We start from the raw sequence: 20,823 nt of genomic DNA on the forward strand, positions 1-20,823 counted from the left end.
TAGTTGATGCAATATTTTATGTTTGAGAAAAGAATGAAGAGAGAAGAAATTTGGAATGTGTTTGGCAGTTTAAATAGTATGAGGCATGCTATAGATTGTGCCATTGATAGACCAGAAAGAGGTTTAAGAAGAAAAAAATAGAAAGATATTTTGGATGCTGACATTCTGAAAGCTGGTTCACACCAGACAGTGTGTCTTACAAGGAAATTACATCGATATGCTAAAAGATGCAGAGGCACACTTTAATATGCATTAAAGACAGGTCATGAACTACATGGAACCTTCATTACTTTTCTGTCTTGGATATTACTTCTATGTGGGAAACCTTCCCTAGTGTGAAATAGCCCTTAGAATTGCAGATCTACTGACCATCACTCTGACTTTCACATGTATTTTTTCTCTTCACGTGCTAACATATATCTATAAAACACAATTATAACACACCTTTGCGGCATAGATTCTTCTGATGGGATCCACTGTTCCACTCTGTTCAGCTCAGTGGGAAAGAGTGTTTAATACCTCCCGTATTCCAGGAGAGGAAACAGGTAAGAAGAACCAGCTGAAGAAAAAGAACATCAGAAAAACCAAAAAGTGTGCAGTAGTGCCATGACTGTATCATGCTAATAACAAGTGTTTATATTGACAATATAGATAGCCTGAGGAAAATGGACTGTACTGTACAGTTTAAATGAGTATTAAATTACTGAGGAAATCCGCAACCACATTTAAAATATTTCGGTACTTGAAAATGAACAACCTCAGCTTGTGGTCTGATATGTCTTTACCTGTTTCTTTCCTTTTAAAAACAAGAACAACAACAAAGGGCTACTAGAAAATGATTTCCTACCAAATAGGGACTCTTGGTGTGTGTGTGTGTGTGATCATTATCACTTTTGATTCCATAGTTTTGGGTCCTCTTGGTTTCCATTCCTTCTTTATCCTAAATGGCGAATTCACACTTTTCACAGCTTCCTTGTTTGAAATCTTTGTGTGGGGTTGGTTTGTTTTTTTGACTCTCCTTTTTTCCTTTCAGCTTATGATTTACAATACCATCCCAATGTGTTCTGCTCAGTATGAACGTTTGTTCAACACTAGTCGTATACCGGGCACAGAGACAGGTATAGTGTTAGTCCTGTCAATATATTGGCCCTATTTGCATCCTGACCTTTTGTATACATAACAGAATATTTTAGCCTATAATGTTTGCACTACAAGGTCCAGTTCTTATGAAGTTATGAGCCATTTCACTGTGAACTAGCTACTAAGCGGAATGGTTCAAAATAATGAGTGATTTCCATTCATTATATCTTCTCAGAAATTCCTGTGCATGTTTTCCTGAAGAGGTGTTTGTTAAATGATTTAAGTGTGTTCGTCTTTTTTCTCTACCAAATCTCTCCTGCCAAAGCTCCATTCAAAGTTATATATATAACACAGTAAAAATGAAAACATTAAAGGAGCTGAAAAGTAATGCAGTTCACAAATACACTTTGAAAAGAGTGGTTCTAGACAAATCGATAGAATATGAAATGTAGAAATTTTCAAGTACTGTATGAGTAGAAGCCATCCTAAAGAGTCAAGTTTGGGGTAACCAGCAGGACAAAAATAAGAAGGGGGGAAGGGAGGGAGGGAATGAGGTGTAAGTAAGCACCTGATGGAACCGCATTACAGAATCCAAGTACTATCTGCTGCCACCATGAATAGACACAGTTTGCTTAAACTGATTAAAATTTATTTATTTATTTATTTATTTATTTACAATATTTTTAGCCGCATCATTGCCAGTGGCTTCTGGGCGGTGTACAGCATTAAAACTTAAAAACATTAAATTGCACCGATCTAGTAATTTAAAAAAAAAAATGAAAATAATGCTTTATGCAAAAAGGATTGGTTCTGCTCTCCTGTGTTGTGTGCTTCATGTAGTGGAGTAGATTTGGAGGAATAATATCACAATTGAATCATTTCAGACCCATTTGAATTGTTCACTTTTATGCTATCTAATCATTATTTCTTCTGTCTTGTGTTTGACTAAAATCTTGTAGATGAGCCATATTGCAATGGGGAAAGTGGAGTCCTGCGTCTCTTCTTTTCCACCCTTTGCTTACATGCACTTACAGGCTCAGCTTTATTTAACTCTGATTTCAGTGAGACAGACATGATGGAGCCAGCAAAGCTGTGGAATAGAGTTTTTCCATATTATGTTAAAAATAATAGTCTTACCCATAATTCCTCATCTTATGTTTCTGAGTAAAGAGGCGAACAGAGCCATACACCCGGGATGATAACCTCTTACAAAAAGCTAGAACCCCTTGCTTATTACTCCAGTGTGAAAAGATGGTAGAGTGTGCCCTGCTCTGTTTTTTGACTGTTAAAAAAAAGTCCAGTGCTGCTGCAGCCTAGGGCACTGATCTCCATATTGCTTTATTTAGGACAATATCTGTAGTTCTAGCAACTACAGAATGTGTTGCCGTGAATTGCCCACCTTTCATGTACTGGCTAGGACATCACATTGCTGGGTAAAGTGATAAGAATTTCAGCGTAAGAAGCAACAGCAGCAGAAGACAAAGACGCATCTGCTCTGGGAAGTTAAAACAGTTAAAAAACAGAAGAGGAATACACCCACCCATTCTGGAAAGCTTCCACATTAAGGCAAGCATTACAACAAGTAGCACCACAAACTATATTCAAACCAAAGATAACAATTACTTTTCCATGGTGCAGCCCCAAGTAAAATAATGAGTTATTTTTCAGAAGTAACATTCCAGCTCTGAGACCCAAAAATAGGTTGAATAGGTTCTCTGATTTCCTAGTGATAAGAAGAAAGTGACTCTGATTTGGGGGAGGATAACTTCTATTGAGTGTTCTGATGTCAGATCATTTAATGACAAAATGTCATGTGGAACTTCATTATTAAAACCAGACTGAAATGGATCATAATGCATCATTGAAGTGGACCTTACAAAAGATCATGTAGTACTTCATAACATTCATTAATCTGGAGTAAATTGTCAACATTTTGCCCATTTTATTTTTTCTTAATAAAAAGCCTTCATTTTTTGGATACTCTCTCAGTAATCAACAATCACTGATGATGTTCTAACTATATTTCATGTTTTGTTTCTATTCACTTTTATTTAGCATGTTATTCTTGTGTTGATGGGGAAATAATCAAAATTTAACACTACATCCAAATGTCAAATAGCAGTATTCTGTGGAAGTAGTGATTTTCCTGTCTAATATTTGACTTCAGTGTTACTTTTCTGCATCTTGGTGAAAGATCTGATATCTTCACCCTTCGCTTCTGTTGCAGGAATATGGTTGCATTTACCTTTCTTAACTGAACATGCAGGGTGGAATCCTGTTGCTGTTCATGTAAGGTTTGTGTTACTTGGTATGGCTAATTGCCACTAATTAACAAGGAGCCAGGGTGCATCTCAGTTGTGCGGTCAGGTAGGTAACCAAGCTCCAGCACCTCATCACCTTGTAATTTGTCATGGCAAATTGCACAGTCCTTACATGAACACCAATAGGACTTTGGCTGTGGAGTAGTAAGTGCTTGGGTATGAGTTGTTTCACCTCCAGTGATATTTGAACATAAATCATTCTCTGTGTCAAAAGTTATTACGACAGAGAAGATTATAAACTAGCTTTCTGTCGAAACTTGTAAAATTTTATTTGAGTACAATTTTGACACAGAGCCATTTCCAAGTTACTCAAAGAAGGGAGTGACGAAATTCCTTAAGAGGACTGTGTCACCTCTCAGTCAGTGAGTGCTTGAATCGTTCCCATAACAGTTAAAAATGAGTAACCCGGGAATATTGAAAAGAACTATATACATGTACTTTTGAACCACAGTTGGCATGTAGTCCGGGCAAGGGGAAGCTCCTCATCCTGCCTCTCCTTAGGCCATTGGACACCACTGTTCTGGACTATTTGTTCACATGAGAGTCTCTGCAAGCGGGTATACACTTTCTGAGTGCTGCTTGGCCAGTTGGCAGCACTGGGCGCACTCAGCGATTGAGATTCCAAGAATTTAGTGGAACGGTTAAGGTATGCAAAATAAAGTTTCATATATGTGCGTATGCATGTAAGAGATTTTTTTAAAAAACCAAAGAACAAATGGGCAACATGTTTTTAAAATTAATATATTTAATATGATGATCAAACATACAAGTGGTGCCCTGCATAGCGACGATAATCCATGCAGCCAAAATTGTGGCTATACGGATTCGTCGCTATGCAAAATAAAAAAGCCCATAGGAATGCATTAAAACCCATTTAATGTGTTCCTATGGGCGAAAAAATTACCTTTATGCGAAAATCCTCCATACGGCTGCCATTTTCGCTGCCCGGTAAGCGAGAAATGGGCGTGAAAACACAGCGAGCGGCCATTTTTTTTAACCCGGCGGCCATTTTGGAACCGCCGATCAGCTGTTGGGAAAACATCATTATGCGAAAATCGGTAAGTGAAACAGTTTACCGATCATCGCAAAACGATATTTTCCCATTAGAAACATTGTTATGCGATCGCAAAAATGATCGCAAAAAAATCGTTGCTATGCAGATTCGTCGTAAAACGAGGCGCCCGTTATGCGAGGCACCACTGTATTCTAGTTGCCTGTCTGTAAATTAGTTAATATTTTAGCAAATGGTTTAACAAGGGATATTGTTTGGAGCTGAGCTTTTTTGGGGGGGGGGGGTTAAAAGTTGTACATTATGGAAATTCTGGCTCATTTCCGAACTTTGGGTTGCAATTCTAGACACTATCCAGCATATAAAAGACAGCAAACACATTGTTGTGTACCATAAAGGATGCTATTACAAAATATGGCTGTACTATGATGGCAGACTGCTGAGACCTCGGGAGATCGAACATCAGATGCAGTGGATTCTAGATGACAAATCCAAGCCCCAGCCTGGTGAAGAAAAGTTGGCTGCCCTTACTGCAGGAGACAGGTATGAAAATGCCAAAGCTGTTGGAAAATTAATTTGGATCTCCTTTCACTTTTAAACATTTTTTACTGGTACATTTTCCTAATTTTTTTGTATATCCTTGTAAATGTTAGACGAAATATTCTGTATAGCCCGTCCGGCGTAACGTTTAAGTTTCGATCGCTTTCAGTTGATTGCAAGATGCACTGGGCCATATGTGTACAGCTCTTTCTCATCTTTGCACTGTGTAGGTTTTCTATTCAAAGTGTACCCTGTTTCCCCTAAAATAAGACCTAACCTGAAAATAAGCCCTAGCATGATTTTTCCAGATGCTCGTAATACAAGCCCTACCCCCCAAATAAACCTCAGTTAAGTGAAACCGCACCCTCTACCATTGTGCAGCAACCAGAAGAAGATGACACAGCTGTATTTGAATAAATGTAGATTGTTGTACATAAAAAATATAAGACATCCCCTGAAAATAAGCCCTACTGTGTTTTTTGAAGCAAAAAAATAATATAAGACCCTGTCTTATTTTCAGGGAAACAGGTTAATATATCAGCACTACTTTGATAGGGTTCTCATTAGGTATAGCCTACAGATATGTTTTAATAGATAAAATAAGGCTGTGAAAATTGGATGTAGAGTTAGGTGGGTATACTCAGTGGACATTCTGAGGTAGACCCGAGAGGACAGGAATGCAGTAAAAGTTTAGAGGCCTACGCCCGTTATTATTCTCTCAGGGGCTTCTTTTAGATCTTTCCATTGAGTAAGGCCACATTACTCTTTTTTCTCCAATGGAAAGTGTTGCAGCCCCTTGAGTCATGGATTTTATTTAGTATAAACATTCATGGACTGCAAGTGATTATATCTCACTGTCTCATGGACGTTGGTAGTAAGATTTTGGATAAGTTCTTAAAAACATTCAAACATACATCACATGTCAAACACAATGAGCTGTATCCATGCATCTCTGTGAAAATGGGAGTGCTCCTTCCAGTCACAGAGAGCTCCAGGATGTTCCCTTGGTGCCACCTTTCATAGTGTATGTTTTTTGGTGGGATGTGTGTGTCCCTCAGTGCTTTTAGGAAGTTGCAGTGGGAGGAAGAACCTGAAAAAATAGCCACTCTACCCCTTTACTCAGATGTTAGCAGAACTCTGCTGAGTAAAAATCTGTACCCAATTTGATGTGTGTCTAAACGTACAGAAATGGGACCTTCAAAATTGCAAAATAAGCAAGCAAGGAAATAAATAAATAAATAAATAAACAAACAAACAAATAAATAAATAAAGTGCACAGAAACATTAACTTGTGCATTTAGTCCTTTGTAACTCGGAACAACTATGTGAGCAAACCTCTCTTTTGTAAAGGAACTGTGTCCATATTTCTTGCTAGGAAAAGAAGAAAATATGTGTTTATTAGAGAAATACACTTGAGAGAGGAAATGTGATAGAAATCAGTACTGGATAAGAGAGTTGGAGATGTCTGTTGCTGTGGATGCCCTTGGAGAACAAAAGCAAGATGCCTCCTCCTCAGAGAGACAGGAAGAGGGCATGAGAGGGAAGAATGTGTGACTTTAGTGCCATACGAATCTCATGGTTGAAGACAACACAAGTCAGATCAGGAAAAGGACAGACTAGGAAACCTGAGCAGGTCATTCTCTGTCTTCCTCCTCCTCCTCCTAGACAAAGGCAAGCATCTTTCTGGGAGTAAGCTGAGTTGTACTCAGTCACTTCTAACATAGATGGCATTCTGTGCACAGTTAAAGAAATAGGGAGTGATGGCCCTTAAAACTAAAACCTGCTGTTCTTGTTGCAGGAACAGGTTCCAAAGATAAAGAAAATCTGAAATTACCAAAACTGGCACTATACAGTGATTATTTTATGCCAGGGTAGGTAGCCTTTTGTCAGGCGCTACATTGCAGGCAGTGGGCAGGGCCAAAGCTTCCCTACTCTTTTCCTTTCACAAATGCATCCATTTGTTTGGATATTTTCACTTTCATACTGCATCCGTCCACACATCTTCACAGTGCATTAATTAATTCACCTCTTATTGTATCCTGCTTGAGCTTTTCCTCTCACATGTACTACATTCATTAATCCTATTGTTCATCCAGCCATTCCTCCATCTATCAGTTCCCCTTTCCATCTACGTGTCCATCTAGCTTTTTTCTCTGGAATCTTTCTCTGCCTCCCAGTATTCAGTTATAGGAAAGCAAGGATTGTTTCTCATATAACATAATAATTCCATTAAGTCATTTGCAATTTATGGCAAGCATTTCCAGGGATTTCTAGGTATAAAATACTCAGCAGTGATTTACTGCTTCCCTTCTTCTGGGGGCCCTCAGGGACTGTGCAGCCTGCCTGTGACTGCACAGACTGGCTCTACTCTCAGGAAGCACAGCGGAGGACTCAATGTCTAGTCTCTGGCTCTGTAGGCAGGTACCTAACTCACTTAGCTATAACATGCTGTGTTTTCCTGAAAATAAGACAGGGTCTTATATTAATTTTTGCTCCAAAAAACACAGTAGGGCTTATTTTCAGGGGATGGTTTTTTTTCCATGTACAACAATCTACATTTATTCAAGTACAGTCATGTTATCATCTTCTGGTTGCTGCACAATGGTAGAGGGCAGGGTTTCGCTTAACTGGGGCTTATTTTCGGAGTAGGACTTATATTACAAGCATCCTGAAAACTCATGCTAGGGGTTATTTTCAGGTTAGGTCTTATTTTCAGGGAAACGGTAGGAAAACAAATAATATGACATAAAAGAAGGAACAGGGCAGAACGCCATTTCCTGCAGTTTCAGCAGATAATTTAACAATTAATAGCAGTCATCTGAGCATGGTGCACCAGGTTGTGATAAATGGCTTCAGTCATGAGTGGGGGACATTGCTGGGAAGATCAGTCAGGACAGGATTTAAGCCATAGGTTGGTAATACATATTTTAAATCAATTCATGAGGAGAGGAATTGGCAAGTAGGGCATTGTGAGGGCCATGGAGAAGTCCCCTGAGGGCAATACAGTGGTGCCTCGACTTACAAAAATTTCGAGTTATGGAAAGCTCCGGCTGCAAAATTTTGGTTCGACTTGTGGCCGGAGTGTCCACTTACGAAAGGAAAAAGGCAGAGGGGAAGGGCGGGAAATTTAAATTTACTATCTGTGGGTGGCGAAGAGGCTGTTTCTTTGCCCCAACGGTTAGGGAAATGGAGGCTCAGCCTCCCGGGCTTCCCCGCCTCTCCGACCGCGGAAGCAGTGGTGACCCAGCACCGGGAGGCTTGAGCTGGCCGGGGTGCTTCGGCCGCTTGCCTCCCGGCTCGCCTCCCACTCGCTCCTCGCCGCCCTCCACCATTCAAATTTCCTGCCATGGGCCCACAGAGGGTGGCGTAGAGCAAGCGGGAGGCGAGATGGGAGGCAAGCGGCCGAAGAAACCCAGCCAGCTCAAGCCTCCCGGCACTGGGTGACTGCTGCCTCCGCTGGGGGCGAGCGGCCAAAGAAACTCGGGGAGCTCATTATGAAGCACCCCAGCCAGGCTCACCTCCCAGCGGTGGCGGTCACAGCAGCAGTGGAAACCCGGGAGACTTCGGACAGTTAAGGTGCTCTTTTTTTAAAAAAAAGTTGTTCTGGGTGGGTTTTGGAGGGTAGGTTTGGGCTGGGGGGGTTATGTTTCTGTGATTGATTGATTGATTGATTGATTGATTGCAGTCCTCGCGTGGGACTTGCTCCAATGTTTATTTTTGGATTTATTTTATTTTATTTTATTTATTTATTTTTTGCAGTCCAAGGGTGTGACCTGCTCTTTTTATTTTTATTTTTTGGTATTTTTTTCTTTGGCCAGAACAGAGTAATCGGTTTTCAATGCATTCCTATGGGAAATGGTGCTTCGACTTATGAAAAGTTCGACCTACGACCACCGTTCCAAGACGGATTAATTCCGCAAGTCGAGGCACCACTGCAATAGAATCCAAGGCTGCTCACATGTGCTTCATAATGAGGCATAAAGAGGAGGATTCAAGGATCAAGTGGAACACTGGCACGCTGTAAAGGAGCCCTTGAGGGCCATGTGCAGCCCCTGCCCTGTGCATATAATCCAGTCACTATTTGTCTCTGTACACTTGGGAGAGGTTTTGTGTATGCCTCCCCTTTGAGACTTTATTGACTAGATGCTGTATTTTTCATAGTCATAATCTGAGGATTTCTAGCAGTGTATTAATTTCATTAAGCACTCCTTTAATTCAGATTTGAATCGGGATGACTTGGAGGCTAGTGATACTCCTTAATTGTACGTACTGTCTCTTTGTTCTTGTGGCAGAGTTCCATGGGCTAAAGCTCGCCAGGCATATTTTGCACGTGGAAAAAACAAGCAGTCTTTGGATGCTGTTGAAAAAGCAGCTTTCTTTGTGACTTTGGATGACACAACTCAAGGTTACAGGGAAGAAGATCCAGTGACATCAATGGACACTTATGCAAAGGCACTTCTGCATGGGAAATGCTATGACAGGTACATTGCATAGTGTTACAGGTGTTCTTTCACTTTCTGGCAGAGAATTAAGATGGCTATGAACATGTATGATAAGAAACTTATCAACTCTATGGCAACTTTTTATTTTTTGTAGGTGGTTTGACAAGTCGTTCACTCTAGTAGTATTCAGGAATGGCAAAATGGGCCTGAATGCTGAACATTCATGGGCAGATGCTCCTATTGTTGGACATCTTTGGGAGGTGAGTGTTTGTATGTATTAAGCATAGACAGACTGGATTTTTAAGGAGATTTGGGGAGATGAATCTGAATGTTTCCCTCTTTTACTTTTTCTCCGGACATTTATTTTAACTTTTGTGTGCCAAATGAATCACAGTTCTAAGAGCAGGAAATAATTTTCATGGCACTGCTAATAATAAAAATTACTTGAAGTGTCAAAAATAATTCCTTGATACTAGCTTTGCTGTTTCTACTGTAACATATTGCCTGTTGTCTACATAATGACATTTTATTTATTTATTTATTTATTTATTTTATTTTATTTATATGCCGCCCACTCTACCCAAAGGTCTCTGGGCGGCTTACAACAATTAAAATTCAATGCAATAAAATAAAATAATTAAAATACAATTAAAATATGATTAAAATACAATTAAAATTGCCATCATTAAGACCCACAGTTAATGTTATTTCAATTAAAAGCCTTCTGGAACAGGAAGGTTTTGACCTGGCGCCGAAATATCATTGCAGTATCTTAGCTATACTATTGTAGTAAAATCAGAAGTCCTCTAAGGGACCAGTTGAACAGGTACTGTATTTGTCCTGCTGTTTGTGCTTCCTTCCTCACTGTTCTTTGGATGAATATACCAACAACTACGCAACGTTACAAGTAGATTCAATCTTTTGACATGGCTGTGCAGTACTTTTTTTTCAGCCAGTAGACATTGTTGGTGCTGTTTTTTTAAAAAAATGTCAAGATGCCATCATTGATGATTTAGAGAGTGAGGCATGGTGGTGGTGGTGAACTCTACTCATTTTGCCTGCCTTCTACTTGTACTGGTAAGGACTAGAACTCCAAAGCAGTTTGTGAAGTGTAATTTTTAAAAGTATTTTTCTCCTGGTTTTATGTTGTAGGATCAAAATGTACAGCGCTGATTAAAATGCTTAATGTATCTTGTCAAGCAGTGCTATTTTGCTGGCTGAACAGTTTTTTAAAGGAAGGAATTTGCCTAGCTATGGGCTAAAAGGGCCTGACTTTCGTATTTCTTGTAATAAATTATTTGTATATATAATATGCATGTATATATTGTAAATTGGCAGCCATAACTGTGGCCCTTGCTTGCCCTGTGTTAATGGACGAGTTTTAGTTTCTGCAGCAGGATGGTGTGATCAGGACCCTTGGGGAGTCGAGGGCTACTACATACTTTGCCCTTCCTGGCCCGTACAAGCTGCCAGAAAGGGATTGGTTGATTGGGTAAGAGGAGTGAGGAACACCTCCTTGCAAGAGGGTAGGATCCCATCATGCTTAAAAGAGGCAATAGTAAGACCATTGTTTAAAAAGCCCTCTTTGGACCCCACAATACTGAACAATTACCGACCAGTCTCTAATATCCCATTCTTGGGGAAGGTGCTAGAGTGTGCTCATGGTCTCTCAACTCCAGAGGTTTGTGGATGAGACAGATTATCCAGATCCATTTCAGTCTGGCTTCAGGCCTGGCTATGGGACAAAGACAGCTTTGGTCACCTTGGTAGATGACCTGTGCTGAGAACTGGAAAAGAATCTGTGTCCCTGCTGGTTTTGCTGGACATCTCAGCAGCTTTTGATACTATCAACCATAGTATCCTCCTGACCCAACTCTTTGGAATGGGACTTGGAGAAACTGTTTTATGATGGCTCCTGTCCTTCCTGGAGGAGAGAACTCAAAAGGTGGTGCTGGGAGATGCATGTTTGACACCTTGACCCGCTGACCTGTGGGATCCCTCAGGGTTCTGTTTTGTCCCCTATGTTATTTAACTTCTACATGAAACCACTGGGAGAGATTATCTGGAGTTTTGGGGTTTGGTGTCACCAACATGCAGAAGACACCCAACTCTACCTCTCCTTGCCACCTAAATCCAAGGAAGCTGCTTTGGCTCTAGATCAGTGTTTAGTATTAGTAATGGACTGGATGAGGGAGAATAAATTGAAACTGAGTCCAGACAAGGCAGAGGTGTTTCTGGTCAGTTGAAAGGCAGATCAAAGAATAGGGATGCAACCTGTACTGGATGGGATTACACTCCCATTGAAAAAACAAGTGTGCAGCTTGGAGGTGCTCCTGGATTCAGCCCTTAGCCTGGATGCCCAGATCTCAGTGGTGACCAGGAGTTCATTTGCACAATTAAAACTAGTGCACCAGCTACATCCGTTTCTTGAGAGATATGATCTGGCCACTGTGACACACATTCTAGTCACTTCCAGGCTGGATTTCTGTAATGCACTCTATGTGGTGCTGCTAAAGGAATGTGTCAGGAAACTTCAGCAGGTCCAAAATGCAGCAGACAGATTGTTGACTGGGGCTGGTTATAGAGATCACATAACCCCACTGTTACAGCAGCTTCACTGGCTGCCAATCAGGTTCCGGGCACAATTCACAGTGCTGGTTTTAACCTATAAAGCTGTAAATGGCCTGGGTCAAAGCTATCTCAAATAGATTATGAGCTGGTTTGGGTGTTAATCAGGAGAGGCTTTTCTTTCACTCCCGCCACCTTCACAGGTGCATCTGATGGGGACACAGGAAGGTGCCTTCTCTGTTGTTGCTTCCAGACTTTAGAGCTCCCTCCCTCAGGAGGTCAGACTGGCCCCATCTTTGCTGCCCTTCCGCAGGCAGGCAAAGACCTTTCTCTTCAACCACGCCTTTCCTCAGAAACTAGCTACCTGCTGTGTGATTATTTTACAGTGTTGCCTCGCTTAACGAGTGCCTCGTTTAGCGATGAATTCGCATAACGATGTGTTTTTTTAGAAAATAATATGCACTGTATAACGATGTTTCCTATGGGCGATTTTCGCTTAGCGAAGTTTGGGACCATGCTTCGCATAATGAATGCGATTTTAGGTCCCCTGCTTCACTTAACGATGTTTCTTTTTTCAATTTAAAAAGTGTCTTAGAAGGGTCAAAAACGGTTCTAAATGCTTGGATTCGTTAGAGGACCCCCTAAGTTGTGTGCAAACCTGATTTGGCTTTGATCTGACTTTTCGTTAATTTATGGTGAATTTTTTTTTCCGGCCCATAGGAACCAATGGACCTGTCAAAATCTGACAGCTCCATGTTTTCCTATGGGGGAGAAAACAATTCACCATAGATTAACGAAAGTTCAGATCAAAGCCAAATCAGGTTTGCACACGACTTAGGGGGTCCTCTAACGAATCCAACCATTTAGAACAGTTGCTGAGTCTTCGTTAATTTTTTGTGAATTTTTTCTTCCCCCATAGGAACCAATGGAGCTGTCAGATTTTGACAGCTGTCAAAAGTTGGGGAAAAAAAATTCATCATAAATTAACGAAAAGTCAGATCAAAGCCAAATTAACTTTTGCATCCGTTTTAGAGGGTGCAGAAGCTAATCGAAGCATTTAAAACCATTTTTGACCCTTTTATGACACACTTAAATTTGCAAAAATTGACTTCGCAAAGCCATTGAAATGCATTGAGTCAGCTTCAATACATTCCAATGGAGGAAACATTGTATTGTTTAATGACGTTTCCTATGGGTTTTTTCGCTTAAGGACAGCAATCCGTGCCTATTGGAACGGATTAACCGGTTTCCAATGCATTCCTATGGGAAATGGTGTTTCACATAACGATGTTTCACATAACTTTTTTTTTGGAACCAATTAAAATTGTTATGCGAGGCACCACTGTATATGGATTGTTTTTCATTATTGTTTTGACTGGATTTTAGTACTACTTGTTGTGTACTCATTGTTTTCAACTTAAAATATTGTCTTTCAATGTTGTAAGCTGCCTGGGGTCCGTTTCAAGGAGAAAAGCAGGGTAAAGACAGACAGACAGACAGACAGACAGACAGACAGACAGACAGACAGACAGACAGACAGACAGACAGACAGACAGATAGAGTGCAGCATCTTTGAAGGTGGATTGTTTGAAAGATAGAATACACATCAAACAGTAGTAGCAGTTTGCAGAGAAGTAACATTGTTCATTTGTCTGAGCATGATGGCAAAATTAAAAAGAAAATCAAAAGAGAGGGCAAATTATTGTGACATTTTAAAGACTAACAGATGTATTTCAGAGCTTTTATGAAGTCAGAATCCACTTTTTCTGACACTAAGGAGTGTAAAAGGTAGTAGTTAGAACATGTAAGGTGCAACATTTGTTCATATGCTGACACAAGATATTTCTGTTGGGTTGTATGAAAAACCTAGCAGAAGAATATCCATATTTATCAAGTATTTGGAGATATGGCATTTCCTTTTAGATCCGATTGTTGGTCTTCTATGGTTAAACATGCTTATTTTTCGTTCTACAACAGTGTGCCTAAAGTGCATTTAATGATGGATTTGTCTCGCTCTCCTCTCCAGAATGTCATGTCTTCTGACTGTCTTGAGCTGGGCTACACAGAGGATGGTCATTGCAAAGGAGAGATCACTCCAGGCATTCCCATGCCCTCCAGACTGCAGTGGGAAATCCCTGAAGAAGTGAGTGTATAGACTTTTCCAAATCAATATTATGGGCTACGTCCTATTAGTATCCCTCGAACAAGTGAGATCATAAGTTTTAATCCATAGATTGAATAGCTTCACCTTTTAATGTTTGTCAGTCCATACATCTTAACATGGCTAGATAACAATATTTAAATGTCTGAATTTTATGTATATTTTTCATAAAAATGCCCGAAGTAACCATTCAGCAGTGATGGACAGAATTGGTTTTGGTTTGAATTAAAGGGGATCAGAAGCGGATATTTTTAGTGACAGATGCTTTATACTCAGAACAATCAAGAATTAATAACTCTCTATGAGATTCCTATTAGCATTTTAATTAGATTGATAGCAAAGTTCTGTTTATGTAAACTTGAGGTAATTGTTCTGTCTAAACATAAATCTCAAATGCAAATTGTGATATAAAAATGCCAAGTCAAAGTACATAATTTTCATCTTCTAATATTACGGGGGTATTTGTATAATGTGTTAATCAGTCACTCCTATTCTAGTGCCAAGAGGTGATTGAGAGCTCCCTGGCCATTGCCAGGCCCCTAGCAGATGATGTGGATTTCCATTCGTTCCCTTTTGAAACCTTTGGGAAAGGATTAATGAAGAAGACAAAAACAAGTCCTGATGCATTTGTGCAACTTGCACTCCAACTTGCTCATTACCGGGTAAATACTGTGCACATTCTGTTTAGATGTTTCGTAAAACAGATACAAGAAATGCAATTGAATATTTAATGCAAATAAGATTCAATATTTCGTTTGTTTTGTTCTATCCCATGCTACTACTACACTGGTGCCTCGCATTACAAGCGTTCCGTTTTATGACGAAATCGCTTTACATTGAAGATTTTGCGACTGCAAAAGCGATTGCAAAATGAAGTTTCCTATGGGGGAATTTTGCTTTGCGATTATCAGTTCCCTGCTTCAGGAACCGTTTCTCGCAAAGCAATGATTTTCGGCCAGCTGATCGGCGGTTTCAAAATGGCCACCGGGTAAAAAACATGGCTCCCCGCTGTTTTCTGGGACGGATTCCTCTCTGCACAGGTAGCAAAAATGGCCATGCTATGGAGGATCTTCGCTGGACGGTGAGTTTCACGCCCCTAGGAACGCATTAATCGGGTTTTAATGCATTTCTATGGGCTTTTTAATTTCGTATTACGACGTTTTTGTTCTACAGTGATTTCGCTGGAACGAATTAACATCGTAATGCGAGGCACCACTGTATTTCATTAGTACCTCCTTCTCTAAAATGAACAGCTTCTCAATTCATCTGTGAGCAGGTTTTCAACCAGACCTTCAAGAGAAAAGCAAAGAAAAATTCCCCTCCTCGCCCCCTCCTGTCTCCTCCCACTTTGGCTTTTATTTTTTCAGTGTGGTGCACCTAATACACACGGTCATTTTTTTTCACATCTTTAGCCATCCCACAGAGCAGAGGAAGTGTTTAATTTGCCAATATTCTGACGTGGCTCTCTTCTTAAGGCACTTTACAATATTGGCAAATTGACATGAGACTGCTGCCAACGAAATAAGATTGTTTGAGGTCCATATGCAATTTAAATGGCCTACCAGATCTCCTAGTGACCCTATTTAGCCCAATCTAGCCCACTCCTTTGAGATTGTATAGACCTTTGTTAATTTAGTACATGATTTGAAAAGTACACTGTATTTTTTCTGACTTTGTATCTGCTCCTTGCATCTAACACCCTGTCTGCATTTTTCTTTAAGGACATGGGAAAATTTTGTTTAACTTACGAAGCGTCTATGACTCGCCTATTCAGAGAAGGTAGAACAGAAACAGTTCGTTCATGTACTATTGAGTCATGCAAATTTGTGCAAGCTATGGATAACACATCTGAAAGTGTAAGTTTAATGTGGCAATAAATAGTTTTACCTTTATTTTACTTGCTCTGTGCAGTCTCTTAAATTTTTTTTACTGCTTTTGTTATTGACATACTAGTAGACTTACTTGTAACATAAATCTAAATAAGCTTTTGCCTTTCCTAAAAATATACAAAAGTAAATTTAAGTGCCATCACACCTTAGTGAGATAGTATTAGAAGAAAGTGCAAAGACTTGGGAAGAAAATCAAGATTTTTGCCACTGTAAAATCTAACCTTTATTTTTTCTAAATATAACACCCTTTGCCTCCTTGTCTTTCCACTGTTGAGTAGATCATAGTTCTCTGATACACATGAGATTTCTGGATCTTTTTCATGACAACTACCAGAATTCATCTTAAATCCCCCCAGTCAGAATTCTGGCACTTGTTGCCAAAAAAAATCCAAGTCCTCAGAAGAGTTTCAGCACACACACCTGAGGCCAAACGTGTTTTTCTCTGCAACCATTACATAGGGATAGAGTGGGTTGGACATGTTAAGTTTGATGGGAGCTACAAGGGGTTGTCTCTCTGCTCATTAGGTTCTGCACATGCTCAAAAAACTACCAATTCCACAGCTTCCTTCTAGTAGCAAATTCTGGTTTTACACTTTGCAGGTGTTTTATAAAAAATATAGAGGACAAAACTAAAGAATATGTATCTTGCCACCTAGGACTGGTAGGAAAATGACAGAAACCCTGAAAATGTCATATCCCCATTTTGAAACTTGTTTTGACCAGAAAGATTATATGACTAGCCTACCCACTTGGCCAAGGTACCAGACTGATGCAAATCTGTCTGGACTGAAACCTAACTGCTGTTCATGTTTTTTTTGTTTTTTTTTTTAAAAATTCTAATAAAGGTGTCACCAATGCCTACGGATGTATACAAGAACTTCAGGACTTTTTTAAAAAAAAATCTTAAGTGTTAATCATTATTATCTACATAGTAACTTTTTAATTAGTGGTAACATGTTGGGGTCACGAAATGAGAAAGCTGATGGGCTTTGTGATCACAAGTAATTAGGATAGCAAATAGTCTTTTAGATAGATAGAAGTTAAAGAAGTAATCCACACACAGGGATGTCTGCCAGCAGTGCTCCTGATGGGCGACTAGTCTGAGGAAGCAGAATGAGAAGTCTTCTCTGTCCTGCCCCCAGGAGGACTGTGCTTTTATTAACCTTACAAGCTCACAGATAGTGGACAGTATACAGATAGGTTACAGAGTTCAGATAGGACAATGGTTACATCATGCAATTATGATTGGCCTAAGGAAAGGCTCTTTAAGCAAGCACTCTATCACCTATGAGAAAGAAGAAGAATGGGTAGCCACGCCCCTCAGAAGCAGCTGTGACGTCATCCAGGAGGGTTTGCCCTGCTACTGTAGATTAAGTCAACATCTTAGCAACTTTGGGAATGGCACCCCCACGGTTACAGTAACTGGTTACTAAAAGTAACTGGTTGGAATAACTGTTACTCATAATTAGTTATTTCCAAGATAGATACTTGCGCAAATTCATGAGGGAAAAGAGAGAGACTTCATTATAGCCTTTTACTGCACCATGTGAATCTCAACAGAATTACCTATACATCCTGAGAGGTTTAGTGAGCATTTGTCATTCATTTGAAGTGTTGGGATATGGCAGGTGGGGAATGTTGAGGAATATTCTGTATGCTCTGTGGCCCAGGAAGGGCTTTATACGGATGTTGTCATGCTTTGTCTTTTGCTAGGCTTTCAAAATTCTTTAACACTATTTTAGAATAGAAATATTTGATTTCTTTCTTCAATGTTCAGCTTGAAAAGAAGATTACACTATTCAAAGCGGCAGCTGCCCGTCATCAGCATTTGTATCGTCTTGCCATGACTGGTGCTGGCATTGATCGCCACCTTTTCTGCCTTTATGTGGTATCCAAATACCTTGCTGTTGAATCACCTTTCCTTAAAGAAGTAAGTAGGCAAATAATAATTATCAAATAAATGAGACATAGAAATGGCAGATCCCTGAAAATTCAAAAGACTGAATAAAGATATTTTTATGGAGATTCAAAAAAGTCACTTCTAAGATAAAATATTGCATGAAGTGTTTTAAGCCTATGGTATATCCATAACACTTCAAAATAGAAATCTATAGATTATTGAAAGTAATAATCCTAAATCACAGACAATGCTATACAAGACAGACAAATAACCTAATTTGAAAAAAAAACCACCAAGTTTCACATTTCTGAGAAATCCTGAGAAATTTCCAGCGAGATTTTCAGGGAAATAAATCTCACACACAATCTTGCTGGTAGAAAGTAGCCTCCTAACTGTTTCAATTTAACAAATACTACAAACATATTTGTTGTTGAGAGTAAAGCTGCTTCCTAGGTATATCTTAATTTTCAATAATTGAAAAAACAGGAGTAAATAATAATGTTTGTTGAGAGTAGAAATCAAAAATGTAATAAAACTCAAGGAATATTTTATCAAATAGGTTTAAAGGGGATAGGTTGGATCCAGTTAAGCATGCAGTCAGTTTTGTGCCTCAAGGAGTCTTTGGCTTTTACTACTCAAGCAGCTCTACATTTTGACATTGTTTTTCAACAAGTGTGAACAGTAGTGAATAAAAGAGGATATCTTGCAGACTAGCCATTCTCAACCTTTTTTTTTTGGCCAGGTTCTAGGGCCCCCTGTCAAATAAAGATACAACATGAATTAGATGAATAGAAAATCCCCTTCTCACATTTTTCAGTCTGTGGCCCCCTTCAGATGTGCCAGGACCTCCTGGGGGGGGCATATGGCCCCTATTGAGAATGACTGCTGTGGACTATCTTGACTGCTGCCATTGATGTTGTCAACATTTAGGCTACTTTGCTATGGGAAATTTGGCATCCCTTTTTCTGCTGACAATGCTGTGCAGTAATATTGGGCCATTCCCTGACATGTTGAATTGTGGACAAACAAGCATAATATCCCACATTTATCAAATGGAGGTTTTAAAGAATTGAATTAATAGATCCTGCTACCCATCAGTTACTGCTGATGTGCACCGTCCATTTATTCCAGCATAGTATGCATACAGTATATGCACAGTGCTGGTATCATTGTTCTGGGTAGTTTCACCCAGTAACAATCTTATAGTTTTTTTTTCAGATAACTGCAGTTGCAGAAATTTCAAAAAAAAGAAAAAAATATTCCCAGCAGTATCAGTGGGTTTTGAATTCAAAACAGTAGGTTTAGAATTTTGCTGTGTGCTATTTCTGATACATTTTCACACTCTTAGGTTTTGTCAGAGCCCTGGAGACTTTCAACAAGTCAGACACCACAACAGCATATTGATCTGGAGAAGAATCCTTGTATGGAGTCCAGTGGTGGAGGCTTTGGACCTGTAAGTTGAATGGTACCTATTTTTAAGAGGCCAGCAACATTGATCTGTTTATGCAGTATACCTGACTAGTGTGTCGAAAACACTATCACAGCACCATTAAGTTCTGAGGCTCCTACAGCATACAATGTCCCAAGCATTATATCCTGACACAAGAAGTTACAGAATCATTATCTGGGTAAATCTTAAGTTTCTATACCTATGAAGAAGTAATTAAGTACTGTACAGTATAACATTAAAACCTTAATCACTACTATATTTCCTGGCACAATGTTAGATTTTATTAATTGCATGTGGCATACCTTAGAAAGTAACTGGAAGTGTTCATACACACATAATTTAAAGAAAAACTAATGTGGAGGGATCTTCAAATATACTGTATGCATCTTGAAGTATACTTTTAATCTGACTTTTTCTATACATTGTAATTAAGATTAGCTACAGATTTTGGTGATGGCATTCCATTTGAACTATTTAAAATCTTAAAAGATGATGCTGTTAAGGTGCTACACTCAATATGCCAACAAGTTTGGAAAACTCAGCAGTGGCTAGAGGACTGGAAAAGATCAGTCTACATCCCAATCCCAAAGAAGGGCAGTGCCAAAGAAGGCTCCAACTGCTGTACAATTGCACTCATTTCACATGCTAGCAAGGTTATGCTCAAAATCCTCCAAGATAAACTTCAGCAGTATGTGGACCGAGAACTCCCAGAAGTACGAGCTGGATTTTGAAATGGCAGAGGAACTAGAAACGAAATTGCTAACATGCGCTGGATTATGGAGGAAGCCAGAGAGTTCCAGAAAAAACATCTACTTCTGCTTCATTGACTATGCAAAAGCCTCTGAATTTGCATCACAGCAAATTGTGGCAGGTTCTTAAAGAAATGGGAGTGCCTGACCACCTTATCTGTCTCCTAAGAAATCTATATGTGGAACTGTATTTGGAACAACTGATTGGTTCAAAATTGGGAAAGGAGTGCGACAAGGCTGTATATTGTCTCCCTGCTTATTTAACTTATATGCAGAATACATAATGCGAAAGGCTGGACTGGAGGAATTCCAAACCGGTATTAAGATTGCCAGAAGAAGAAGAGGAATTAAAGAACCTTTTAATGAGGGTGGAAGAGGAGAGCGCCAAAATGGTCTGAAGCTCAACATCAAAAAAACTAAGATCATGGCCACTGGTCCCATTGCCTCCTGGGGGGAAGATATGGAGGCAGTGAGAGATTTTACTTTCTTGGGCTCCATGATCTCTGCAGCTAGTGACAGCAGCCACGAAATTAAAAGACGCCTGCTTCTTGGGAGGAAAGAGATGACAAACCTAGACAGCATCTTAAAAAGCAGAGACATCACCTTGCGGAAAAAAGGTCCACATAGTCAAAGCTATGTTTTTTTCCAGTAGTGATGTATGGAAGTGAGAGCTGGACTATAAAAAAGGCCGACCGCCAAAGAATTTGAATTGTG

The 20,823-nt window shown here is 39.7% G+C and overlaps 1 protein-coding gene and 1 long non-coding RNA gene across 11 annotated transcripts in view; one reads left to right on the top strand and one right to left on the bottom strand.

Annotated features, from left to right (window-relative positions):
• The window catches only part of LOC144586038 (uncharacterized), a 208,650-nt gene that overhangs the window by 185,023 nt on the left and 2,804 nt on the right, over positions 1-20,823 (bottom strand). The window lies entirely within an intron of this gene.
• CPT1A (carnitine palmitoyltransferase 1A) overlaps positions 1-20,823 on the top strand; it is a 57,505-nt gene that overhangs the window by 30,037 nt on the left and 6,645 nt on the right. For 5 of the 10 annotated variants that reach the window (XM_020784094.3, XM_020784093.3, XM_020784095.3 and 2 more), the window contains 9 exons: positions 458-545; positions 4,758-4,953; positions 9,243-9,431; positions 9,547-9,652; positions 13,987-14,103; positions 14,619-14,783; positions 15,843-15,977; positions 17,788-17,940; positions 19,259-19,363. In XM_020784094.3, the coding sequence (XP_020639753.1) occupies positions 458-545; positions 4,758-4,953; positions 9,243-9,431; positions 9,547-9,652; positions 13,987-14,103; positions 14,619-14,783; positions 15,843-15,977; positions 17,788-17,940; positions 19,259-19,363 (1,254 nt within the window). Of the gene's footprint in view, positions 1-457; positions 546-1,033; positions 1,119-2,426; positions 2,692-4,757; positions 4,954-9,242; positions 9,432-9,546; positions 9,653-13,986; positions 14,104-14,618; positions 14,784-15,842; positions 15,978-17,787; positions 17,941-19,258; positions 19,364-20,823 lie in introns of those variants that run through there. The other 5 variants (XM_078383597.1, XM_078383596.1, XM_078383594.1 and 2 more) reach the window with 3 other exon arrangements.

This window comes from Pogona vitticeps, chromosome 1, assembly GCF_051106095.1.
Source record: "Pogona vitticeps strain Pit_001003342236 chromosome 1, PviZW2.1, whole genome shotgun sequence".
Lineage (NCBI taxonomy): Eukaryota > Metazoa > Chordata > Lepidosauria > Squamata > Agamidae > Pogona > Pogona vitticeps.